We start from the raw sequence: 12,003 nt of genomic DNA on the forward strand, positions 1-12,003 counted from the left end.
AGCAAAAAAAAGGAAAATAGGATTTATTAACATGTTCTACAGCATCTTTTCATTCTATTTCTTGACAGCAAATGTCAGCTACAATACTGGGATCTGGTTTTGGGCACTGTATTTCAGGAAAGATATGCACTGATTAGAAGGCAAGAAAACCTTACTAAAGGGAGGAGATTGAAAGAAGTGAGTCAGTTTAGGGAGGAGATGTCTGAAATGAGACTCTGAATAGGCAAAATGCTGCTGGAAAGAAAAACTGAATAAATGTGACAAATTATCTGTGTCTCATAAGGCTGGGAATGGAAATTACAGACTTGAAGAGCAGGAGGGGAGATTTAGGTTAGACATCATTCAGAAATAACTGCATTTATAAATTGTATGAATACTGAAGAGTAAGTTACCCTCCCTTGGGATTTGTGGAACCAGCATCACTTCAGTTCCTTAAAAACAGATCATAAAAATATCTGTCAGCAGTGGTATGGTTGAAGCTTGCTGTGTCTTGGGCCAGACAAACATAGGGACAGAGCAGAGACCAGAATCCTTGGGTCAGGGACAGGTAGTGCTGTAAAGAAGATCCTATAACCTCCACTGGAAATGAGAAAACATTTGAAATAGAAAATACTTTCTGAAAACTGGGTGAACTGGGCAATCGATGCATTATTGTGTTGCTTGCTTTATTATTTTGCTTTCATTTCAAAAGATTTGAAGTCATATTTTTGGGGTAAGGTTGAGAGAGAAAGCAAAAGAAATCTGTTTACTTAGGAGGAAAGAAGGAGAGGAATGTGTAGGCATCTGTCTAATTGGCTTGGCCTGCTACACATACACACCAACAGGACTTCGGACTTTACTGCTTTCTTTTCCTTCTATCATTACCACAGGGACTATTAATGAGAGTCCAAACTAATTAACCAATAAACAAAAGCTGGAAGTGGCAAATAGTTTTAGAAAACAAGTCTGTTGTTATGGCAATGACATCAAAGAACAGAGCACTAAACTGGGTCCACATTTAGCACATTAAGTCAGCATTGCTAATCAGGAAAAAACCTGAATATAGATGTTGGTGAACCCAGAAAATATCGTTTGTCAATAAAACTCCTTCCTACACCTTTGTGCTATTCTGGGGAAAGAACTCTTTTCCTAGTTTAAATTATAGCTGCAGTGGGAGTAGATGGGTGAGGTTACCGGGATGGTTAAATATAACTAGCTAATTTAAATACAGCTATATCAGCAAATGTTCAGCTACACACATCCCCTAAATTGTCTTCTGTAGGATAACACTTCCAAAATTCTTCAAAGATAACACATCAACAGAGATCACTTTGACATAAAATCTCACCGGAGAACTGAGAATCTATTTTGGGTTTATAAACAGATTTTTAGATTACATAGATATTTAAATGTCATTTAGAAAATCTAAGGAATAATGATTTCAAAGTTCCAAGAAATATTATTAAGACAAAACGTCATTAGCTGTTCATGTTTTTGTGTGATTTATCAGCAGTCATGTGAATGTAAAAGCATATAATTGTCATATCTAAAATGTCAGAGGTGAACATGGCATCCCAGAGGCACTCCTAAACTTTGGGATTCCTGGGCCATGAGGACTGAGTCATTTGCACAATTATGTACTAGGATGAGCACCAGTGAAGCAGTGAGTTATCATGTAATTTTTAACCGTACAAGTAACTGGGGGCCTTTACATTAAATTCTGTTTGAAAAGAGAAAGCTCTGCTTGCCCATGCAAAGATAAAATAATACCAACACAGAACATAAACAATCTTCTTCAGTTGGAGATTATGAAGTGCAAGGTAGATCTTGGGAAGGACTCTGATACCCTGTTTGTAGGTAAGAAAACTGAGGCATAAAACAGATAAGGCATAAGTTAATAACTGTAGGACCTTATTTCCGGAATATGAGCCAAGTGTCTAAATGCCCCTGAGGATGTTTGTCTAAATGTTTTGCCCAACTTCAATTTAAATTCAACACACTCTATTCTTTTTCTACTACACTGGTAAACTAAAAATCAAATAGAGGGTATAACTCTTGAAGAAGGAAGGAATGTTAGTTAATGATACGCTGAAGGCAAAGGGTTACAGGTGTCAGATATCCTGATCTGGACCACAAGGCTGCATGACCACAGATATGCTAATCCAAGAGGAAAGTGGTTCAGGACAGGGTAAGTTATTATGCATATTCTTCAGTGAACAAGCGTAATAGATGGATAAGTGTTATTAAATCCTTCTCAAAACAGGTAAACCACTATTCATCAAACACAAAGTCCATGGAAAAGCCCATCTTTTCATCATCCTTGTTTTTTCTATAGTCACAAGATCACAGTCCCTTATGCACAGTGAAACATGCTGTGACATTTTCATATATGCATGATTCTCTGTGTGAGAGGGAAAGTGTCTTCCTAATTCAGCTGAAACACCAAAACTCATAGACCTAATGGATTTAAGGATCTTATATACTCCAGCTGATCCCTTTTAACTTATTATTAACCACTTAGGCAATAAATAGGACTAGACTTCTCCAAACTCATATTCTAACATTGCTTTATTTCTTGAACTACCAGAGCAACATGAAAATAAGAACTCACTTTGCTTTGTCTCCATACAGTGACAGTTCTTGCTATTTTCCATGAGCTGCATGTGGATACAGATTTATACACGCTCCTGTTTGGAGAGAGTGTCCTAAATGATGCTGTGGCTATTGTGCTGACATAGTAAGTACACCCACCTCCATTCTTTACTTGACGAGATAATTACAAGCTTTAATAGCTGATGTAATTCTCACTGATATAGTCTGTGCAAGTATAGATAGAGCATTTGAAGATTTTGCTACAGAGAAGTAGTTTTGGAATTGTTCTTGGTTTGTTAAACGCTAGAATTTCAATATTGTTAATGGTAACTGTGTATCCAGAATGCAGTTTTTACTTCATATTCTTCAACCTAGAAAGCAGTCTACTCTATAAAATTTGTAAAATTAATTCAATATGATTTCTTTTCTCATCTAAACAAGGTATCTTGAAAAAATAATGCAGAATGAGCACCTGGGATATAGAGCAACTGTAAAATTGGAGACAGATTCTTTTAGTTTTTTGCAATCTTTTATTTTCTAAGATTAAAACCACAAAGTGGTACACAGTAGCTTAGTTTATCTACTCTTGCCTATTGAATCTGACAGAGCTTCAGCTGATAATATTATCTTGAATTTATATATAGCTTTTTTATTCTCAGGAATCCTCAAACAGATCACAAATACTGGGCCAAAATCACACAACTATGTGCTGTCCTAAAAACACAGATGCTAAGTATGTGATTAACAGGATCTCAACTCCACTCTACATGTATTATATGCTTCCTGAAGCTTTGCTAGAAAAACAAATAATCCTCTCAGATAATCTTAAGAGTAACAGAATTGCAAAATCAAGTTTAGTTCTCCAGGATGCTTGAAGATGCTTCACAGTAAGTCTCCATTCAGTGCCACCTTTCTCCTTACAACATGGTTCCTTGAACTAGGATTTATTCTATCCTTCAGAAAAAAAGACTTTTACAGATTTTAGAGTTTTTAAAAAACTGAGATTTATGTTTTGTCTGAAACCCCATGCAGTTTCACTTATAATAGTTGAATTGCAAAAAAAAAAAAACCAAACTCGTTTCAAAATACAAAAAAAAATAGTATTCTTATTTAATTTATCATTCTCCAGTTATCAGTCTAGTTACATTCACCCACACTAAACTCCTCATATTGTTTTCAGAGCAAGAGTAGTATTTTCAAACACTGTCAAGTGTCTGAGCACAGCATTTCATGATTAGATACAGCATAGCTGTCACATCCAGTGACTGGGGCTGGAATGTGTCACTTAGAAGAGCATCTGGTACATCAGCAAATGAAATACTCAGAAGGAAAACTAATCAAAGACGAGACAACTCGGTAGAGAGAGCAGACAGAAAAGCATTAAAGCAGCTATTAGAATCAGAAAGAGGCATGTAGGTGACAGTAAGTCTGGGATCTTTTTCCTCTCCCTTGGTGTTGTTTAATAGAGGCCTAGACAGTTACAGCTCATTTAGACTCTTCACCTGTTACTGCAGGATTCCTAGGCTGAGGAACTGTAAGGCTACAAGCAACTCAAGGGCACCCAGAATGTTTTAAGTATCTCTATTTTTCAGTCGCTGTGATGTCAAAGCACACAGATCCCTTCAAAGGCACAACTCAACTGCAAAACAAATCTAGAAAGACAAGAACTATCAGATAGAACATGATCCATGAGTTTCTAAACTCTGCTCTTCACAGTACTCAAGTCTAGGTTTTGAATCTCAGCCTAAATCCTTCTCGTGTTTTCTTTGCTGTACATGGGAGATTACAAATCTTTATTGTAGAATCTCTTGTCACTGGAAAACTAATGTTTTGGGGTTTTTTTGTATTCAGTGTGACTGATAGTTTGATTACTAGAGACATTTTTAGCAACTGAAGAGAATATATGGCATCATCAGTTTCACAATTCATGACTCTCTGGCTTAAATAATCAGCTTCTGCAGAAATACAATGTTTCTGAAACCTAACATGATCTTCTTGTAGCCATTTAAGTAAAGATATACTGTTAATAATGTCAGCTTCAGGTCATTAACACCCCACTAAGACAATCTGAGTTTAAATGAAGAATATTATTTTTCTATGACTGCGAAAGAACAGCTATTTTTTTTCCCTGTAACCCATACCATTCTTGTGTGCAAACACAACATGTTCATAATTACAGTAATAGAGGTCTATTTAAAAAGGTGTGAGAATAATGTTTACAAATCTGCAAAAGCAATAATGAGTGACTTAGTACACTACATAATGGTAAACAGAAAATAGAACAAGAAAATACACAGTGTCTTTCATTATCTAACAGAATAGGCAAGATAATGTCTGCAGGAGTGACTCACTGCAGGAAAGCAGGGAGAGAAAAGAGGGAAGGCCCTTCTGGCTGGCTGTGGCAATTGGACAAGGTGAAGGTGTGGCTGACTGCCAACAAGGGTTTAGATTGATCTCTCTCCTTTCCTTCAGCTTCTCCCTCCAACCACTTCCTGCGCTGTTTATCATTTAGTTTAAGAAGGACAGCAGCAGGACCAGCTACTCCTACATTTTTCTTCTGGATTCAGTAAGTCACAGGAGCTCTGTGTTGCTGCAGCAGTATGTACAGACACTGTGGCCAATTGCCCCTTGGAAGATCAAGGACACAAATCTTCCAGGCCAGTTTAGCGACTCTCCTCTGGCCATCCTGCCACACCAAACACCTGGGTGTTTGTGATAATTGCAAGATTTCATTTATACTGTGCTATTTTAAGATAACCCATGCAGGAGGGATCACTGTGACTCGAATAGACAGCAGTGGCTGCAGGAAGGCTGGCAAGCTGTTGTGCATCTGGGAGAGCTCACACACACAAGGGCCTCTGGAAGCAAGGGCATTGTAGATGTGACAAGGATTTTCTCCTATAAAAGTAACTTGCAGAGTTGCTTACAACTTTTCATTATTAGGATAAAAGTCTCATTTTAATAAAAAGTTTTTGACAATTCTCACGGAAAATAAATATTTTGGAAGAAAACAAGTATTTAAATTATTAAAAATTAGTAATTTATGAGCCTGGTTTAGATCAAGGATTCAAGATATTTAAGAAAAATAATAAGAGAACCTTGCACGACTATACTTACTAGATTACTAAACATGTCTGCTTTTATGCAGAAAAACCTGTATGATTAATTATGCCACAAATATTTCCAACATCCTTTGTTTTCCAGAAAATGAACTTGTCACCTGTGTCCACTTTCTATGTCTATTCACAGTATAAACTTTATATGTAGAAGTATTTTATACATACTAACATTAAAACAAATAAAACATAATCTTTATGATTACAGATTGTTTCACTATTTAGAATTTCATTTTAGACAATAGATTATGGGAATCTTTTATGAAAAGGTTGATCATATCTTCATATATTTACTATATTTTACCATATCTTTATTACAATTTTAAAGAAAGAAATCATTCTCAGTTCTTCAGATATACACCAAGAACTTTACCTGAGTTTATTCTGTAGCTTCAGAATGAAAGAATGTCATTTAGGATTATGTTTCTTATATCACTGTATCATAATATATGCTACATAGAATGAATTCTTTTGCTTTCTTGGGGATTGGTCTATGATGTTGTGAATATTTTCATAATATATTCTAGATTATATCTTTTCTACCACTCTTTGTATCCTGTAACTTCTGGGTTTTCAACTTCTTCAGCTTTTTAGCAAAAATATTAATAACCAAATTTAGCTTACAAATGTTCCAGCACAAATAAAGCTCTGTGCCATTTAACCTGCCACCCAGTTCCCTGAACAACATAAAGCTTTGCTTTGGATATGCATAGGCATTCATTCCATAGGATGTGCCCCTCAAGGTGATCTATTTCATCCACAGATTCCAGCCCCGGGAATGTTTGTCATTGCTTAGGTTTGTAGATAGAGCCTTAGATACAAATACAGTGGATTGGCTGTGTACTTAGGCACTTATGAGCTGTGGACTTCATTCTAAAGATCAAATCAGAGAAGGATCTCAGTAACTTCAGTTGGAGTTGTGTGTGTAAAGACTGTGGAATCTGGCTAAAAATTAATAATCTACAGTTATTTTTGATCAAAACATATGAACCTTCTGCTTCACTTTCATTCCTTTTCCATTGTTCTGTCTTCGTACACTATAATATATCCATCACTTGTTGAAGAAAACATCTGCATATATTTCAAGTGTACTTGCTGTAAGTTTGGACTTGGCAGAATTTTTGCACATTTGCAGAGAAATTTGATGAAGAAAGTGTAGAAGTTGCAGAAAAAGCATTGAATATCTTGAGATATGACTGAAAAGCAGCTCAAGATGTCATTAGCATTGAGACAGTATATTTAGCAGAGCTATTTCATCCTTCTCATGCTGAGTGCTCTGTGAGTGCAGGATGTGGAAAGCAGTAATGAATACTGATATGTGTTCCCGCTAACAAATTATCTGAGGGAACGTTGCACAAGGGATGTTTCCATTGTAGCCAATGTCAGGCGCCTCTGTATCATTATTATGTGACAGACACAACTTCATTTCTCTGCTGGCTTGGTACCATTGCTCTGTGGGCCTGACGAGCCTCAGCCCCTCCCAGAGGAGGAGATAGTGTGGAAGTCACATGGGCATCAGGGACATCAACATATGCCACTGTAATCCAAACAGGTGAGTGGCAGCCAGAGGACACAGGACATGTGTCACTGTGACATGTGTGACACGTGGCAAGCAGTGGATTCATTCGCTCTGTTATATGCAGGCAAGAACTATTTGATACATGAATTAAATGGAAATCCTGTAGATAAAAAGCATGGTTGAGGATCCCACAGCAAGGAAGCCAGAGAACACAGAAACTATCTGACGTATAAAACGAAGACCTCCCGTGTCAAAATGCTAATTGCCCTAGAAGCATAGATATTTCTGGACAGAGAGGAAGTGAAGTTTTGCTTGTAATTTTTGAGGAAATTACCTTAAATAATATGTAAAGGAAGAGATGGTAACCCTGAAGAGGAAAGTAAACAAAAAAAACCTGGATTGTTTTGAAATGGATATTCTGCCTCTTTTGTAAAGCATCCATTGGTTGTATAGATTTGACAAAGTTCATTAATGCCTATTAGCAAAATTTAGGTGACATAAGGCCCAGTAATTATTGGTGAAACGCATATTTCCAGTGATGCTCTCAGGAGCAATATTGTTTCAGGAATTCACTGAGCCTCTATTGGCCAGATAAGACAGTGTGAAACAAATACATAATGTTCCTTTTTTTTTTCTTTTTTATTCCTCAACAAATCTGTGCTAGTAGAAGGATACTGCAACCCCCTTCTACATAATAAGCCTTCAATGTGTTTATGATAACAGGGCATAGCATTGAGGGGAAAAGGGGCAGGGCAAATCAAAAAAGGTGATGGTTGGCTTTCCTATGCCCAGTGAGGAAAAGCCTTGCAAAAGTAGTTTCATGGCCCCTTCTTGAATATTTCCAGGATGAACATATACCAACTCAGGTCATAGCATTCCTCTTCTTTGCTTAAAAAAATACTTTCATTCTAGTCTAGTAGTACCTTATACAAGTTAATATCGTGTTCAAACCAGTCTTACTTGGCAGAAAGTCTCCTGGAAGCTTGTATGGGGCTTTCTAGAATAACACAGTAAAGGTAACTGAGACCAATTTATTGAAAAACAATATTCACTTCCAGGGGAAATAACTTAGAAACCAGAGTTCAGCTCAGTGTGTGCTGAGCACCCTCTAAGGTTATATCTTCTCAGACAGTGATCCCTATAATTATCTTAGGAAGACAGGAGAATTCCTTCTGACACACTGGTGATTCTTACTGGTAGGCACAGTCATCATATTACTAATTTCAGCACAGTTTAGATCTCTTAAAAATATAAGAAACTCTTGATGTAATGGACCTCAAATAAAAAATTAATAAGAACCTTTAAACCTTTCTGAGTTTAGGTATCTGTTTATGTGTATTGTTATTACTTCAGTGGGTTTAGTGCTGTTATTATGCCATTGAACTTGAAGGTACTTTACACAGGAGGCAAATGTAATCAGAGATTGAAGAAACAGATATTTGACAAACATCAAATACAATTGCAAATATTCAGTCTATGTTTCATGTTGTCATTGGCCCAGTGAGGTGACTGTCCATTATCTGCAAGTGTTACTTTCCTAGTTTTCACAATTTCTAATTGTTATTCTTTGTGTATTATATATTAAAATCAGTAGTTCTATAACGGACAAGAAAAGATACTACAACTATGCTGTTGAATAATTAAGTTGGGAGCTGGGACTTGAGGGAAGTAATATTGGCTTTGAAAGCCATGATGGGTGTCTCCTTGATGCTTATCTCAGTAGATGTGAAGCTCCCTTTATGATTATATTATTCTTTTTTCTTTTGTCATGGGCTGTCTCTAATTTGAATCCTTTGCCCTTTCATTTTCGGAGCACTGTTCTGTATAGACTTTGCTACACTTTGATCCCTGAGCACATTGAATAAGAAATATTGCAGAGGAAAGATAGCTGAATGTTCTCATATCATATTTTTCCCTCAAACTGCTGTTATAGTCAGAAAGTGGCCTTTAAAAGTGACATTGTGGGCTTCGGTATGTATATCTCAAAACCTTTTTTATCATGTGTACCAATTAAGAAACAGAGACTTTGTTTCAGTTTCCTCCCCACCTGTGGGTAAGTGGGAGTTTGTTCGGTCTAAGAACACGGTGAATTCTGTCAGCCTGAATCCCAAACCTCGTGCTGAGATTTGTGAGGCACTGTTAGCAAATAGCAGAAAAATATGACTGCATCAGTATGGAGCAATCACATATTAAAAAAAGAATTTTGTTTCTCTGTTGCCCTTGTATTTTTAGCCATTTTTTTTAAACCCTGCACTCATGCAATTTCTTAGTGTCTTTTAATGTTTTATTTCAACCACTGGAGTGAAAAAGAAACTCATTTAAGTTCTATTTAGTTCCAACGTATATCTGAGCGTAGACATTATTCACACATCTTAGGCATATGTAAGTAAGAAATAGTGTAAAAAAACACTTCTAAGTGGGCCCTTATGTGCCCACAGTTTAAAGTCTTAGTGTACCTACACATAAAGCTTTTCAGCCCAGGTAACTGGTTTTCAAAAGTATAAAAGCCTCATTCCTTGCCAACTACTGTACAAAGCTGCACAGAGCAACACCTGTAGCCAAGGAAGGAAAGAGGAAAATAGAAACACCTGTGCCATTAAACACATGGCAAAAAGGTAAAAAGTATCAACACATGCAACATTTTCCTGCTCAAAGAAAATAGATTTCTAAGTGTTGGAAGAGGTGGTGAAATGGAGATGAAAGAAAAAGTAGGAAAAAGAGCTGGTGAAAGCAACAAATGGACATTGTGAAAGCACGGCTAGGAAAAAGATGCAAGAGTGAGAAAAGACAAGACATGGTGAGAAACAAAGATAAGGCACACTGTGTAACTACAGATCATGACAGTGATACATAAACCTGTAACTAGGACTCCTTGGAGGGAAGAAAAGCTTGTTTACTCATAGGGATGCAGAGAAAAACCTGATTATTTTTCTCTGATGCAATTTTGCGGTTTAATCTTGATTTCTTGTAAATGTCTATGTTGAAATCCTTAAACAGAACACCAAAATCTGCTACTGAACTGCAAAGAAACTGGCAACAGAATAGGAATTAGGGCAGCCAGATCTAAAGAGTGATAGGCTGCAATCAAGTAGTGAGTCTGAATTTAGAAAAGGAATGGGATTCTGCCAGAAATACAGGGGGTTGCCCCCAGACCTTTTCTTTGTACTGTCTTTATGTTGACTAGTTTGGCAGATCTGCAGGAACTGAGGCCTGTATGAGCTCAGTTTGAACAGAGGCAAGCTTAGATAGGGGTTGCCTTTGCAAAATCCAACCCAGAAATCACAGCTCAAAGTGAGACCAGCACTGGAACCCAACCAGGCATAGGGAGAGTTGTTCCATGGTACTGACTTGCATGACCTTGAATCTTTGCCAAAGATTTAGGGATTTCAGTGCCTGTGAGCTACAATTCTACATGAATGACTGGCTGGATCTCTGGATAAAGGCCTTGCCTCATTCCAGATAAATACTATTTGTAATTTTATTCCCACTAAGATTCCTAAGGAGGGATGTCTGTAACACCGTGGAAGAGAATAAAATAGAACCTGAAAACCTGAAAGCAGGTAAGGATGGAAGCTCAGCCCAAACATTTCACTTACTGGTTCCCCTTAGACAAGATGAATTTGGCTACTATTTCCCATATTGTTGGAAAGGCTTATATACCAAGCAGCCATTCAACCAGTCAAATAACAGAGTAATTTATAAATTAATAGAGCAAGGAGTTAATTGTGCAATGAGCTAGTGAGTGATTTCAAAAGGTGAATGAGGAATCCTTTCCCTCTATTATTTCTATAATAATGAAATTATGGTTGTCCATCTGCTCTTTTTACCTTTGAGGAAGGATTTAGTCCCAGCTTATTTTGTTGATGATAATTAGAGTTTCACGTCACTGACCATCTGGAACAGGAGATGTGAGCACTGGGAAACTAACCAAACTTGCTATTAGCAGGAACTTTAAAAGAGCTTCTTTCCCAGAATAGAGGAAATCCCACATAAAATGTTTGTGTCGTTTTTTAATAAAGCTTCCTTTCTTTTTTCTCCATAAGCTTCACAGTAAAGGCCAGAGTTATGCTTAAATTGGGGGGGGAAATGCTATTGAATTTCTGTAATGTTTGTTAAAGCTGGAATTTCAGCATGAAAATGGAAACTCAGAATGTTTTCAGGAGGTAATTCTCCTTACCATATTTTTTCACATTTCATATTTCATATCCCTTTTCCCAATATTAGCACCACATCAAAATTTTACTTCGTATCTACTTAATACACACTAAAGGTCTTACTCGCTGCTGTATTGGCTCTGCCTGAGCTGGAGTTCATTCTCCCCACAGAGCCCTCCCAGTGCTGGGCTTTGTGTGGGTACCAGGGAGGTGTTGGTAACACAGCAGTGTTTTGGCTGTGGCTGAGCAGAGCTGGCACAGAGTCAGCACTGCCTCCCCAGCATCCTACCCCTCTGCTGGAAGTGGGCAAAGTCTTGGGAGAGCACACAGCCAGGACAGCTGACCCACGCTGACCAAAGGGATATTCCATACACATGATGAGCTTGGCAGGAACAGCTCAGAGAAAGGAGGAAGGGGCAGGGGAGGCTTTTGTTACTGTGTTTATCTTCCAGAGCAACTGCTACACATACTTGCTGCAGATACACATGCTCTGCTTCCCGGCAAGTGGCTGCACATCACCTACTGATGGGAAGTAGAGAATAAATATTTTGTTTTCTTTTGCTTCCACACACAGCTTTTGCTTTATTAATCTGCCTTTATCTCGACCCATGAGGGTTTTCTCCATGTTATTTTGTTCCCCCCA

At 37.5% G+C, this 12,003-nt stretch overlaps 1 protein-coding gene across 1 annotated transcript in view; it reads left to right on the top strand.

Annotated features, from left to right (window-relative positions):
* The window catches only part of SLC9A9 (solute carrier family 9 member A9), a 182,751-nt gene that overhangs the window by 46,349 nt on the left and 124,399 nt on the right, over positions 1-12,003 (top strand). The window contains exon 6 of the mRNA XM_032698082.1: positions 2,611-2,716. Coding sequence (XP_032553973.1) covers positions 2,611-2,716 — 106 coding nt within the window. The remainder of the gene's footprint in view (positions 1-2,610; positions 2,717-12,003) is intronic.

This window comes from Chiroxiphia lanceolata, chromosome 10, assembly GCF_009829145.1.
Source record: "Chiroxiphia lanceolata isolate bChiLan1 chromosome 10, bChiLan1.pri, whole genome shotgun sequence".
In the NCBI taxonomy this organism is placed as follows: domain Eukaryota; kingdom Metazoa; phylum Chordata; class Aves; order Passeriformes; family Pipridae; genus Chiroxiphia; species Chiroxiphia lanceolata.